General features: G+C 50.6%; 1 protein-coding gene and 1 long non-coding RNA gene across 17 annotated transcripts in view; one reads left to right on the forward strand and one right to left on the reverse strand.

Annotated features, from left to right (window-relative positions):
- The window catches only part of Eya2 (EYA transcriptional coactivator and phosphatase 2), a 183,612-nt gene that overhangs the window by 70,882 nt on the left and 97,747 nt on the right, over window positions 1-14,983 (forward strand). For 10 of the 13 annotated variants that reach the window (XM_087647297.1, NM_130427.2, XM_087647295.1 and 7 more), the window contains 2 exon segments: window positions 3,884-3,984; window positions 14,812-14,857. In XM_087647297.1, the coding sequence (XP_087503423.1) occupies window positions 3,894-3,984; window positions 14,812-14,857 (137 nt within the window). In that variant the 5' untranslated portion in view covers window positions 3,884-3,893. 13 annotated transcript variants of the gene reach the window in all.
- LOC147995810 (uncharacterized) lies at window positions 3,778-14,874 on the reverse strand. 4 transcript variants are annotated; one of them, XR_015684831.1, is made up of 5 exons: window positions 14,681-14,865; window positions 13,378-13,508; window positions 13,067-13,293; window positions 8,057-8,200; window positions 3,778-7,922 (listed from the first exon to the last, which is right to left on the reverse strand). It is a non-coding gene; the product is annotated as an uncharacterized LOC147995810 (long non-coding RNA). The 4 variants fall into 4 exon arrangements; XR_015684829.1 differs by having other exon boundaries at window positions 3,779-7,922; window positions 14,458-14,824; XR_015684830.1 differs by lacking the exon at window positions 8,057-8,200 and having other exon boundaries at window positions 14,681-14,857.

Raw genomic sequence — 14,983 nt, forward strand, 5'->3', positions numbered from 1 at the left:
CCGACAGCTCAGGTGGAGGTCCACATAAAATCCACCAAAGCACTTATTGCCTCCATTCTGTCCCACACCAGACTCCCGGACGCACACTCACCAGAGCGTAAAATCAGCAAGGGCCACTCAATGTAAAATGTGCAGGCTGTGAGGAGCGCCAGCAGAACTGTATAAAGTTCCTAAGTCGTGTGACAGACTGCAAGGGTCACTCTGCTGTCTCCTGAAACACACACACACACACACACACACACACACACACAGAGAGAGAGAGAGAGAGAGAGAGAGAGAGAGAGAGAGAGAGACACCTGGGCTTTTCAGTGCAAACCTCTGTTGGGGCCTGAAAAAAGAATCATAAATAGGAAAAAGGGAGGGTGGGGCAGAGTGGACAAGAGTCAGACAGAGAAGAGACCAGTACTGGGCCTTGGTCATCTTGGGCTTGGCTCTTTGGCCCCAGCTGTTGGTTACCAAGCAAACTCACGGAGTTAGTCCTACACTTCTGAGAGAAGGCAAGAACTTAGATTGCCACAGTAGAGTATTAAGCTTTCCACTAGTTCCGTGAGGGAGGGACCAATCCACGCAGCTTGAAACTGGGTTTGGCAGTTTCACTAGCAGCCCTGGCCTCTGATAGCCAGACTCAGAGACAGCAAGAAGATATTTGGAGACCAAGGTTTTTACATCATCTTAAAAAAATAAAATAAGGGGTTGGGGATTTAGCTCAGTGGTAGAGCGCTTGCCTAGGAAGTGCAAGGCCCTGGGTTCGGTCCCCAGCTCCGAAAAAAAGAACCAAAAAATAAATAAATAAATAAATAAAAATAAAACAAAATAAAATAAAATGTTATTCCCTGACACCCTGAAGAAGGAAGGGAATGGAGGGGGTTTTCAATGTAAATTTCTGTCACCTACAATCAGGTGACAGATTCAAAGTCTGCTGCTGCAGAGGGCACAGCCCACCCCGCAGGACTGGAGAAAGGAGCTACCCGAATGCCCATCATGTGGCAATTTGGGAACAAGGAGATGGACTTTCAGGGTGCCCGTGGACTCTCTGGGTGCCCGTGTACGTGGGAATTTTAGGACAATACTTATCTCTTCGTGAAAAAGTCCCAAATGCCCATTGATTTGTGTGGGAGTTTGACCAGTTTCAAAACTTTAGATAAAGTACTTTCAGGCCAGGGGCATGGTTCAGTGGGTAAAGTGCCTGCTGTACAGGCATAAGGACCTGGGTTCGAATCCCCATCCCCTATATCAAAAGCTGGACATCATGGCACACCGCTGTAAGCCCGGTGCCTTGGGGAAGAGACCAGATGGTCTGAGGGCTTATGGATCCTTAAGCAGCCAGTTTTAGGCTCAGTGAGAGACGCTGTACAGAAAAATAAATGTAAAGAAGGGGTTGAGGGAAGACATCCCAACCTCAATTCAATCTATGTTCCCTACATGTACCCATTTGGATGAGTATTCTATCTGTCTGTCCGTCCGTCCATCCATCCATCCATCTATATATCTATCTATGTCACGCAGTCACGCACACAATTTAAAAGCCTGCCTCGGTCATACAAAAGCATCTAGTAAACTGTAGGACAACAGTATATCCCGAACCCTGCTTGCAGACTTAATCACTGTTGCTAAACTTTATTTCCTCCCAGACATTAAATATCTTCAGCTCTGTGGGGGCCAAACCCAGCCTCTCTTAGAAGGACTCTGCCCGGAGGTTATAATGTAACCGTAACCCTGCGCGTGACAGTGGGTTACAGCCTGTTGGAATTTTACCGACAGACACATTTCAGTTTCATATCGTGTTCACATGTTGGGGAATGCTGTTCTTCTTTTAAAAAATTTTTTTTCCACCTCAACTCCTTAAAAATGTGAAAACTTGGGCTGGGGCCAAGGTTCAGCAGTTAAGTACTTGCCTGACACATGCGAGGCCCTGGGCCTCTCTAACACTTCAAAGAGAGAAACATGAAAACTTTGAAAGCGATTCTTAGCTCACAGGTTGGACTAGGAGATAGTCTGGAGCTGGCCTGGGGTAGAGGGTCATTGTTCAGGGAGAAGCCCTCAGCTGAAGCAACGCTGATCATCAAGCTGAGCTCCCTGGGTCCGCTGTTTACAGCCCCAGCCCTTCCCTCCTGAGAGAGGTTTATCACTCTTATCCATAACGCTGTCCTCTTTTGTTCAGTCTTAAAAAAATTCCATCTGTATATGCAGTACATACAGGTGTCCAGAGAGGCCAGAGAGAGTCAGATCCCTGGAAGTGACTGTTGGCAGAGTCTCCTGATGCAGGTTCTTGGAGCCAAACCTGGTCCTCAATAAGAGCAGTCTGAGCTCCCAACCCCCGGGCTCCTCCCTGGCTCACAATGCTGTTCTTTGATCGAGTGCATCTTTTTTTTTTCCGGAGCTGGGGACTGAACCCAGGGCCTTGCGCTTGCTAGGCAAGGCTCTACCACTGAGCTAAATCCCCAACCCCCATCTTAACAGTGAACAAGCCTGACTTGTGTGTTTGGTGCTTCAAAGACTTTGCATCTTCACATGGGTGCCCTTCTGCCTCTTTGCTGGATGCTGGCTGTCAACCGCCACGCTGTGTGGGCTCCCGCTCAGTTCTTGCTATGGCTGTCTGCACAGTGCTATCTGAGTGTGCTGTCTGTATCAGCCCAGTCTTGCTGTACTTGTAGGCACTTGGGCGACTGCCTCGAGCTTGTTCCTTCCACACCTTGCCTCCTAACCTGCACCACGGTCCTGTCAGGGAGGCATTTTGATAATCTCCAACTTTCACCCTTAACTCAAAGTTAGCAGTATGAGAACTAGCTCCCTAGCTGATTCCAGAATGTTCCTATGGCAAACCTAGTCCGTGGCCACTAGTGTGTGTCCTGGCCCCGGTGCATCTCATCAGCACAGTGTTACCTGGCCATGACCAGGATGGCCTCGGCTAACGAAATGCTCAGTAAGTGTAGCCTCTCACAGTGCAGTCAGTTGTGAGTATTATGAGCTGATGTCTAAGCTGTGGAGTGCGGCTACCCCACATGCTGTGAGCGGGCAGCCACACTTCCCAGCCATAGCAGGTAAGCACTTTGGAGCAACTATGGTTATGGTGCCTGTGTGGCACGTTTCAATGAGATAAGAGGTCATTAGGTACCTTGTGTGGGTCCCCCTCCCATGCCCACCCTTGTGACATGTCAAAATCTGGAGCAATTCCAGCCCCAGGGCTTTCTTTCTTAGAAAGGGTGGCTAGGTATGAGGCCAGACCACCTAGAGGCTCTGAGGTCCCAGGGATGGGACCTAATGCTTCACACGTGTAAGGCAAGACCTGCCCCACCCCTCCTAGCCCTCTCATTACTTTTTATTTTGCAGCAGGGTCTCACAGTTTCCCAGGCTGGCCTTGAACTTTTGATTCTTCTACTTCAGCCTCCCAAGCAGCTGAGATGACAGAGCTGTGACACCAGGCCCTACCCTAAAGACACTTGTGAAACACTATGGCTGTCATCTGTGCCCTTTCCCGCCTATGAGAACAGCACTCACTGTGGTTATGGTCAACCCCAAGTGCCCTCCGCCAGCCCCTCTAGTCTTTGGAAGCCAGAATACCAATCCTCTCCTCCCCTGTACCCTCTTCTTCTCCTGGGAAGTCTCCCCAGTTCGAGGACAATCCCGAACAGAGACCAAAGCACAACAGTTCTGATAGGGAAATTCAGATCACGGGAGTCATTTTAGGAGTGACTGTGCTCACTCTCTCTAGGGGCAAGAACTTCATTTCCATTTTGACAAAAAAAGTTTGTGGATTTGTATAATATGGAATCCATTAGAAGGCTTGGGAAGGCTTTTAATATTTACATATTAGGGGAAGAAATCGACTCATTAGCAGAGTGCATAATTAGGAATAAATTCCTTTCCTTTTGTCTCCACTCAGGTACAAGGCAATGTTAGAAGTGGTGATCTCACCCAGCCTCGCAGCAAGCAGTGACTGGGGCGAGCACGGTGCGGCCGTGGGGGCGCTGACTGACAGAGAAGGTAGGCTTCTGCAGAAGTTTGACTGGGTGGGTTATGAAGGCCTCATTCATTTGTGACAGACTGAGAGACCCATGATGCCATTCCCGGAGCCCACCGTTCACATCGATGGTTCTAGAACAGAGCCAGTGTGTGCATGGATCATGGTCCTGTCCATTGCTCAAGGGACAGGTGGACATGGTCGTGACCAGAGCTGCCCCTCTTGGTCTCTGATTCCAAAGGATCCCAACATTGCTGTGAAGGACCGCAGCGTTGGGTATCGTCTGCTTGGTCTCCCTTACGTCCCTCCCACCACCCTTTCTCCCAACAGTAGTCTTGTTCGCAGGATCCCCAGGGAAGAACTCGACCCTCTGCCCCTTTCAGGTTGGGTTGAAGTCAAGGAAGCAGAAGAAAGCTTAAGCTGTTGAGAAAATTATTGGCAAATGATGCTGCCAGACTAGTTTTCTCCAGAACAATCTGACCTTTTGTTTGCTCTGCTGGGATGTTTGGCCTTCCTGGCAGAGCTTGAGGTGAGCAGAAGGCATTAAGACATGCTGGAGCATCAGGCTTAACCCTTTCCCCGGCGCTGTGGCGAGGGATTGCTGCCAGGGATACCCCCAGACCAGGACTGCCCCAAGGAACTAGCAGGTCATGTGTCCAGTGCAAAGCGACGTCACACGGAACATTTTGAGAGCAAATCCAGGCTTCTCTGGGTAATTATTTTGTCACCAAGGCCATGACATTGCTCCTTTCTGCTTCATGGAGCTAGACAACCCTATTCGAAATCTCATCACAAAGGTGTGGGCTCTGGAACAGGGCTGGATGTCAGAGGGCGACCAGCAGTTCTCCTGTGCAAATGACCCCCTTTGACAGTTTAAAAGGAATTACCAGCCCTGCTCAAAGATCATTATTTTGTTTCTGGCTAGAGGACCAGGCCAGTTTCCTACTGTCTCACAGTCAGCATGGGCTGAGACGGCATAAAAAGGGTCTGAGTCGTGGGTGTGGGGCATCCTGGTCTCACTCCCAGCCCAGCCACTGCCCAGCCAGGAAGTCTTTTCTCAGTTTCCTCCTCTGTCAAATGGGCCCTGATAATGACCCACTCTGTAGAGTGCCACACAGGGGATTAAATGAGGTTATGGTGTGTGGTGAGCCTGGCCCTGGCCCACTGCAGCACGGTAAATGATTAACATAGACCATTGTCACCCTCTGATTCAGATAACCACAGGGATTAGGGGCAGGGTGGGAGTCTGGCCCTGGGTCGTGCCTTTGTTTGGTCTTCCATTGTGCAAAGATGATGACTTTGTGAAAAGGAGGGAGAGTCTGTCAAAAGCTGCTTTCTCCTGAGGCTGAATCACTCGGCTACAGGACATACCTCCCCACCTGGCCGCCTCATGAGTCCCTGCTCCTCCCCTTCATTTTGGGTACTCCTGAGATCTGGCTCTGTAGCAGGCCCTTCCCCATCTCCAGTTCCAAGAAATGCTGACATTTCCCCAGAACAGGGTCACTTTGGAATGCATTTCCAGGCCAGTGAATCTGGCTTCCTCCTCCCCTCCTTCTCTATCACCACCACAGAGGCGGTCACTCTGAACCGGGGGCTGAGGATGTGACTCAGTGGCAGAGCACCTGCCTCAAAGTGAAGTGCTGGGAGCATAGCTCCGCAGAGTAGGGTTCGTAGCGGCAGAGTCCACCAGTGACAGTGCTTCATTCCTACATACACCTTTAAACCCCTGTCCTGTGGAGCCCACAGCTCAGCTCCTGCTTATAGATGAACTTCGGAATTATGGAGGGATGGACGCATGGATGGATGGACGGATGGATGGATGGATGCATGGATGCATGGATGGATAGATGCATGGATGGATGCATGGATGGATGGGTGGATAGATGTATGGATGCATGCATGCATGCATGAATAAGTAGGAGGTAGATGAGCAGATGAATAGGTAGGTGGGTGTTTGAGATCATGGATGAGTAGAGAAATGGATGGATAGGTAGCTAGATAGTGTCTTAGTCAGGAATAGCCACTACAGATAGATAGATAGATAGATAGATAGATAGATAGATAGATAGATAGATACATACATACATACATACATACATACATACATACATACACAGATACACAGATACATAGATACATAGATACATAGATAGATACATAGATACATAGGTACATAGATGATAGATATATACATAGATACATACTACATACATACATACATACATACATACATACATACATACATACATACATGAGTGGGTAGATGGATGGATGAGTAAGTGGCTAGGAGGTTGGGTAGATATATGGGTAGATGGGCAAATGGTTGTGCACTTTGAAACATGGGTGCAGACAGTGGTGTGGGGAGATGAGCTAATTTCAGGTCCGTGGTAGCTTTGAACCATTAGTAAAGCCGTCTTCACTTCCCCTGTCCAGTTTGTTGCCTTCCTGAAGTTTAGGTCCCTGAAGCCTCCTCTTGGATTCTCTTCTAGTCTCATCTCTGTTGCTGTGATAAAGCACTCTGACCAAAGCGACTTAGGGGAGGAAAGACTTTCTTTGGCTTGTACTTCTAGGTCACAGTCCACCACTGGGGGCCATCAAGGCAAGAACTCAAAGCAGGAACTTGAAGCAGAAACCACCGAGGAGCTGCTCTCTGGCTCACTGATAGACTCATGCTCAGCAGGTTTCTGGTCTTAATATTCATTTGTCACGTGGCATGGGGATGCTGCTTCATACACCTTAGCTGTCACATTGCCTACATTTTAATTGTAAACTAACCAACCTCCCCACAATGCCAGCACCCCTCTGAGCTGCCTTTTGTATCATAGTCCCTGTGTATATCAAAGCTCACACTGAACTGAGTTCTTATTGTAAAAGGCTTGTCCTCGCGTTAGTCTTTGCTGGTTTTGTCCACCAGTTGGACGTATGTGCTATCAGACAGCTTTCTTATGTAGCCCACAACTGTTGGCCCATGGATGGTGACACCCATAGTGGGTTGGTCCCATCAATCAAAAATCAGTCTCCCATGGGGTTGGGGATTTAGCTCAGTGGTAGAGTGCTTGCCTAACAAGCGCAAGGCCCTGGGTTCGGTCCCCAGCTCCGAAAAAAAAGAAAAAAGAAAAAAAAAATCAGTCTCCCATAGACATTCTCGCAGGCCTATCAGGGCATTCCTCAGTGTCAGCTGAGGCTTTTCTCTCAGTTTTTCTCCAGGCTCTGTCAAAGTAGAAATGGAAGCTAATATAATGAGGACACTCTACCCCTATTTGACCCAAAAACATATCACTTCTAAGTCATAACCTTTCAATTCCCTGTCCCTGAGACTTCCTGCTAATATTATATTATAAAATACAATACGGCTTTCAAAGCCTCAGTCTTTACATTTTGCAACACTTTAAAAGTCCAAGGTCCTTTGTAAAATCCAAAGTGTCTTAACTGTGAGCTTCAACAAAAATTTAAAAAAAAAATAGTTATAAACTTTCTTATCCCAAAAGGAGAGAGCAAAGCAAAACTAAAATCCAGTGGTGTGAGTCCGAATTCTGTAGCTCAGCGTTTGACATCTGGAGCTCATTCATGATCTTCTGGACTCCAAAGGGCTTGGTTGACCTCACTTCCCCAGCTCTGCCACTCCTGGCACACAAGGCTTGTCTCCTCGTCTGAGGTCAGCTCAGCCCACACTTGTTTCTGTCCTTGGTAGGCATCCCACACTTCCACCATCTCTGATGTCCTGGAGGTCCTATTGGAACCGAGGCTGTACCTTCACCAGTGGCCTCTCTTGGCCTTTCTTTAGAAACGCCGACCCTGCAACCCACTGGCAGACTTCACGCTTTCCATGGCTCCTTTAATCGTGTAGCTTCCCTACCTTTAAAACTGGTACTGCAGAGGAGACCCTCAGGTGTTGTCAAGTTCAAGTACCGCTTGAACATTAGCTTCTGGGGACAGCCCTGAGAAAATCCGTCCCATTGTCCTAATGAAACAGAGAGAATTTTACCTCAACAAACCGGTTTCCTACTAACCCCAGACGATTCTTTGACCCTAGCTGACAGCAAGCACAGGTTCTTAATTCAAAAATATCACACAAATGGCAAAGATAGAAATTACCTCCCTCTGAAAGCTCACGAGCCAGGCCTCCGCAGCCCACATTTCTCACTGCATTCTTGGTGTCTAAGCTCCCACAAAACGTTCCATTAACCTCTGAACACTCGATCGTTTCGCCCAGCTTAAATCCCAAAATCCTCCACAGTCCTGCAACAGAATTCCCGAAGGCGGGGTTGGGGATTTAGCTCAGTGGTAGAGCACTTGCCTAAGAAGCGCAAGGCCCTGGGTTCGGTCCCCAGCTCCAAAAAAAAGAACCAAAAAAAAAAAAAAAAGAATTCCCGAAGGCATAAGACCCACGCGCTCAACTGTACCACGGCAACGTCTCGGTACTAGTTTCCACCTTCTCTACTTTTTCGTGATTAAACACTCTAACCAAAAGTGACTGAGGGAAGGAAACGGGTTATTCGGCTTACGCTGCAGGTGACAGGCTATCCTTGAGGGGCATCAGGGAGCAGAAGCCATGAAGAAACTGCTCGGTGACTCACGCTCTGGCTCTGTCCTAGGCTCATGCTTGGCTGACTTGTGTATACAGCCGGAGGTTATCTGCTTAGGGATGGTGTCATCCACGGTGAGCCGTTTCCTCCGACACCAATTAACACCCACAAGCCAATGGGATCTAGGCAATTCCTCAATCGAAGGCCTTTCTCTCGGGTGACTGTGGGCTGTGTCAAGATGATGTCATGCTAACGGATTCTTTCAGGGATAAAACGGACAACACGTAGGTGAGCTTAGAGCCCCCCCCCCCAGCTTGCAGTAGCCGCTTGGCAAAGCCACCCTGTCCCTTCCTTCATTCCTGCTCAAGTGATAGACGGATCTGAATTATGTCCTGCCTTCTGGAAGGAAGAGATCAAAGTTCTGGATACTGAGATGGCAAGCGGAAGATTCTTCTTTTAAAACGCAGGCGCTTCTCTGAAAAGCTCTAACCATAATCCCATCAAGGGAGGTGAACCTGTGCTGGGGAGTAGGCTCCCAGCTCTCTGACTCCACGCCCCCCTGCCCTGGACTGAGCTCTTCAGCGTTGTTCTGGCCAGCTCCAGCCTGAGGCCTGTGGGCTGGAGGCTGAACCAAGAAACCGGATCTACTCTGCGCATCCTGGGCGTCCAGGACCTCTAGGATGCTCAGAAGTCCTGGATGTTCCCGACTCCACCCTAGGAACAAGGACACCAACCGCCGGGGATGCCACCATGCCTCACACAGGACAGCAGGAGCCTGGGTTTCACACAGGCTGAGATCTGGCTGCCTCTGGCTGTGTGTACTGGTCCAAAGGAGAAAAGCAACAACTTCAAGTGGATTCACTGTCAGCGAACAGCTCAAACCACTTCAGAAAATGTTGACTTGCTTCACTTCACTGTGCTACCAACATGCATTAAAACCAACTCAGGGTGCTTTCCATAGAGGAGCAAGTAGTTATGGTCCCCCTAAATCATACTCTGAGACTGTTCCCCATTCACCTCTGCCCTCAGCAACACGGCTGTGAGGGGCAAGTGAGGTATGTCAAAGTGCCCCACGAGAGAGGAAACTGAGACACACTTCTGGGCTCCTAACTCTGCCCTTTCTGGTTGGGAGTGATGTCGGCCACACGCTTGGGGAAGGCGAGAGGGTGCCTTTGGTTGACGCATACACAGCCATACACAGCCGAGTCATCTTGCTGACATCAGAAGCCATCTCAACTCACTGAAGATCAGTTCAGAGTCAGCCCCTGGGCTCAGTAGTGCTGCGTACCAGTGGTGACTGCTTTCAGAGTCCCTGAGAGGAAGCTCTCAGAAGAAAGCAACTGCCAGGGGTGGAGGGGTTGGGCAAGCAAGTGGAAAGATACGGGCAGTTGAGGCCGTAGCCTGGGCTTCCTCTGCAGATACAAGCTGTTGCCCCATGCTCCCGATGAGAAAAGTGAGCCTCAAAAGGAATGATGGGCACAGCGATTGAACCTGAGCACGTGAACCCCACCTGCTTTGCTCGGGAAGAGCATTACGTCAGCCAGTTGTGAGATCCGACTTGTCGATTCGGCTCACAATGAACGATAAATACAGAGTGCACACATGAATGAACAACTGGGCGTACCCTTCACACAAGCACACATACACAAGCACATACAATGTGTGCACACACAGAGTGACTTCTCCTGCCATTTCTACAAATTAAAACTGGGCGTTGGTCTGGAGAGGTGGCTCAGTGGTTAAGAGCACACACTGCTGTTGCAGAGGGCATGAGTCCCGCTCCCAACACCCGAATCAAGCACCTCACTACTGCCCGACACTACAGTCCCAGAGGATCTGATGCCCTCTTTTGTCCTCTGCAGCCACTTCACTCACAGACTAACAGACACACACACACACACACACACACACACACACACACACTTTTTAAAGAAGAAAAAATGGAAGTAATAAAATGGGCACCTCAGGGGAGAAGGGTACCCCAAGCCTCCCTGCGGATGCCTGCATCACCTTCTGTAGTACTGTCATAGCACTGCCTGATTTTCCAGCGTCTACCCTGGGGCTAGCCTCATCCACAGTGACCTTCTATCAAGCTACTTCCTTAACATTTGGCTGCAACAGGTACAGAGTGACCATTGATCTACATTCTTCCTAGAGACAGCAGCCACAGGCAGCAGGAGCACAGCAGTCACAGACAGGAGCACAGCAGTCACAGACAGGAGCACAGCAGTCACAGACAGCAGGAGCACATCAGCCACAGACAGCAGGAGCACAGCAGTCACAGACAGGAGGAGCACAGCAGCCACAGACAGGAGGAGCACAGCAGTCACAGACAGGAGCACAGCAGTCACAGACAGGAGCACAGCAGTCACAGACAGGAGCACAGCAGTCACAGACAGGAGGAGCACAGCAGCCACAGACAGGAGCACAGCAGTCACAGACAGGAGGAGCACAGCAGCCACAGACAGCAGGAGCACAGCAGTCACAGACAGGAGCACAGCAGTCACAGACAGGAGCACAGCAGTCACAGACAGGAGCACAGCAGCCACAGACAGCAGGAGCACAGCAGTCACAGACAGGAGGAGCACAGCAGTCACAGACAGCAGGAGCACAGCAGCCACAGACAGCAGGAGCACAGCAGTCACAGACAGCAGGAGCACAGCAGTCACAGACAGGAGGAGCACAGCAGTCACAGACAGCAGGAGCACAGCAGCCACAGACAGCAGGAGCACAGCAGTCACAGACAGCAGGAGCACAGCAGTCACAGACAGGAGCACAGCAGTCACAGACAGGAGCACAGCAGTCACAGACAGGAGGAGCACAGCAGTCACAGACAGGAGGAGCACAGCAGCCACAGACAGGAGCACAGCAGTCACAGACAGGAGGAGCACAGCAGCCACAGACAGGAGCACAGCAGTCACAGACAGGAGGAGCACAGCAGCCACAGACAGGAGGAGCACAGCAGTCACAGACAGGAGCACAGCAGTCACAGACAGGAGCACAGCAGTCACAGACAGCAGGAGCACAGCAGCCACAGACAGGAGCACAGCAGTCACAGACAGGAGCACAGCAGCCACAGACAGGAGGAGCACAGCAGCCACAGACAGGAGGAGCACAGCAGTCACAGACAGGAGCACAGCAGTCACAGACAGGAGCACAGCAGTCACAGACAGCAGGAGCACAGCAGTCACAGACAGCAGGAGCACAGCAGCCACAGACAGGAGCACAGCAGTCACAGACAGGAGCACAGCAGTCACAGACAGGAGCACAGCAGTCACAGACAGGAGCACAGCAGTCACAGACAGCAGGAGCACAGCAGTCACAGACAGGAGCACAGCAGTCACAGACAGCAGGAGCACAGCAGTCACAGACAGGAGGAGCACAGCAGTCACAGACAGGAGGAGCACAGCAGTCACAGACAGCAGGAGCACAGCAGTCACAGACAGGAGCACAGCAGTCACAGACAGCAGGAGCACAGCAGTCACAGACAGGAGCACAGCAGTCACAGACAGGAGCACAGCAGTCACAGACAGGAGCACAGCAGCCACAGACAGGAGCACAGCAGTCACAGACAGCAGGAGCACAACAGTCACAGACAGGAGCACAGCAGTCACAGACAGGAGCACAGCATGCTGGCAGAAGGCTCTGCTCCATCCCAGGAGAAGGCACGGCCACCATCCTGCTCAACCCAGAATCTCTAACCTTCATGGAGTTCCACACCAGCCCCACCACCCACAGACACAGGCCAACTCTCAGTGAAGTCTGTGCCATCCTACCCAGGAGGAACCTGGGGGAGAAACAAAGAGAAGGGGTAGAGAGGTCTGCCCACCTTCTGAGTCCTCGGTGTGTCCCTGGAGGGCAAATTTAAATGTGATACAGGAGCAAAGCAGTTAAAAGCTACTCTTCAAAACCGTGGTCTGCCGGAGGGAAAGCATCCTGCACCCCAGCTCTTTCCCCCTGGCTGGCTGGTAAGCCAAGCATGAAGAACAGGAGGGGGAGCCTGACTCTGTGAGGAGCGGGGAGGCAGGTGGCTGAAGAGTTCGGGAAGGGGTGGAGGCAGGGATGCCTGAACAATGTGGCCGTGCCAATCACTCCGTGGCCACTGGAAGGAAGGAAAGATCCTTCAAGTGCCTGGAACGGCAAGCTAACGGGAGCCCCCAGGAATATTTTTGTGAGTCGCATCTTAGTGAGTATTTACATATTTATTAAGGAAAACATTAGAAGTGTTTAATTCAATGACTTCTGAGTTTTCTCCGCACACCTGAGCTTTTGCCAACAGTGATGCTGACTGCTTCAGACACAAGTGGTTCCTGGTCCTCGGAGACGAGGAAGGGGGCCATGTGGGGCCTGCCTGGGGCAAGGCCTCAGGATCAAGGGAACTGTCAGGAGGCACCAAGTGAGTGCCAGAACTTTCCTTGGTATCAAACCAATGCTGCTCTGACCTTTTGGGGTTTTTAAGTGTAGTGTATAAAAAAGTATATCTTATGCCATAACTCAATGCGTGTGCATGAACACACACACCACACACACACACACACACACACACACACACCACACACTCACCGCAGGTCCTCCTTACCATGATGAGCAAGCAGTACATGCTGGCACTTTTTGTAGTCATGCAGACAGTTCTGTGTGCTGAGTTCCGTTGTGATTCTACGTGAAGTTCAAGGAGAATCAGCAGAGTTGGGGTGGGGTAGGGCTTGACTTACACGATCAGGGTCACGTAACCCTTGGTTTCAGGTTCAGATGCACTCTGTTATAGAGCTTCTGGTCAGAGAGCAGAAGGAAGATGGCCTCATGGTCCTATAGCAAGAATTAAATGAGATCCCATGTCTAAGCCATTACCACTAGGCCTGGCCCACAGTCCGCTCCTAAGGGAATGCTTACGGCAGTTACGCTGGTGGCTGTCTCTTGGCTATAGTGTCAGGGTTGAGACAGAGGGCAGGGCTGAGCCACCGGGGTTCAGATCATAGGCCCTCAGTTATTCACTCTCCAGCCTCTGGCTCTGCACCTGGGGACTAAAATCAATGCAGAGAAAGTGATTAGCAGGAAGCTTGGCACACAGGGAATGTTGAGTAAAAGACGGATGTCACCTCATGTGTGCATGGGGAAGAAGTTTCTGAGTCTGGAAGTGAAGGAGGATGCCAGGTTCCAGACTGAGGTGAGGGAGTTGGAGAGAGGCTCAGAGTTAGTCTGCAGACTTGAACAATAACTGGATGAATGGGTACATCCTGTCCCCAACCAGAATTCATCCAGGCTCTTTGAAGACATGGAATAGTGTTGTTTGAAAGGATGAGGCACAAAATCCACCAGAGAACCACCTAGATCAATAACACCATAGAAAAAGCTCTCCCAGCTGAGCCTGTCACCTTCTATTGTCACCCATGGTAGCTGAACACCAGGTGTCCAGGAATATAGGATATTTGTGCCTGGATTGTGGGCGTAAGAAGAAGTATGATCCTTGGATTGCTGGAGCCAGTCCAACCTGAACCTGACCAATCAGAATTGGAGAAGGAGGGCTAGGAGGGGGAATGTCATCCAATGATATCTGGGCTGGGGAGCTGGCTTAGGCTGTAAAGTGCTTACTGCACAGAATCTATGCAAGAATCCTTGGCATGGTGTCTGCTGCGTTTGTAATCCCAGCACTGGGCACATGGAAACAGGGGGTCCCTTGGGAAGTCCCAGGCCAATGGAAACCCCATCTCAAAAACCAAATCTGAGGAATGACACATGAGGTTGTCCTCTGGCACCTACACAAAAGGGAGGGGAGAGGGAGGGGCAAGGGGGAAAAGAGGAGAGAGCGGGCATAGGGAGGGGAGGAAGAGTAGGAGGAGAGAAAGAGGAAGAGAAGGAAGAGACAGAGAAGGAAGTAGAGGAGGAGAAAGGAGGAAAGAAGGAGGAGGAAGAAAGAGGGGGCAATGGAGGGAGAGGAGAAGAAAAGGTCATGTGGTAAGAGCTAGCCTGTACCTTCATCCTGTAGCTCTTGGTTTCCTGCTGCGGTCATGTGACCTCCCTGGCATGTACTCTCTGCCTCTGTGGCCTCTGCTTCCCCATCGGTGCAGCATGCAGGGCATGGATGTCGCATGATGTTCCTAGATGCTCTGCGTGTTTTCCGTGCCTGCCTTCCTGCAGCACCTGCAGAGCCTCTGTACCCAGAGCCCACGAAAAGGAAAGCATTTCAGTGCCTTACCTCCGGGAAACTTCTGTGGTGCAGAAAATCCCCGGCAACAACTCTCTTCAAGCCTCTCTCCCCCGGAGCCACAGTTTGTGCTGCTCATGGCCTCAGTAGCTAAACCTCCCTGTGTTTCTCTCTCTCTCCAGGCACCGCCAAAGCAGCCTCTCTGAGTGTCCCTCAGCTCTTTGCGAAGTGAGTACTCTGGCCACACCCCCTTTTAGCTTTTACTACTACTTCAGATGGTGGAGGCAGGGCTGGGGGTGGAGTGCTCTGGAACCAGTTTGCCAAATTGGAGCACCAGCATGGACACAGCCAGAT

The sequence above is a fragment of the Rattus norvegicus genome, chromosome 3 (genome assembly GCF_021556685.1).
Source record: "Rattus norvegicus strain SHRSP/BbbUtx chromosome 3, alternate assembly SHRSP_T2T, whole genome shotgun sequence".
Classification (NCBI taxonomy): Eukaryota; Metazoa; Chordata; class Mammalia; order Rodentia; family Muridae; genus Rattus; species Rattus norvegicus.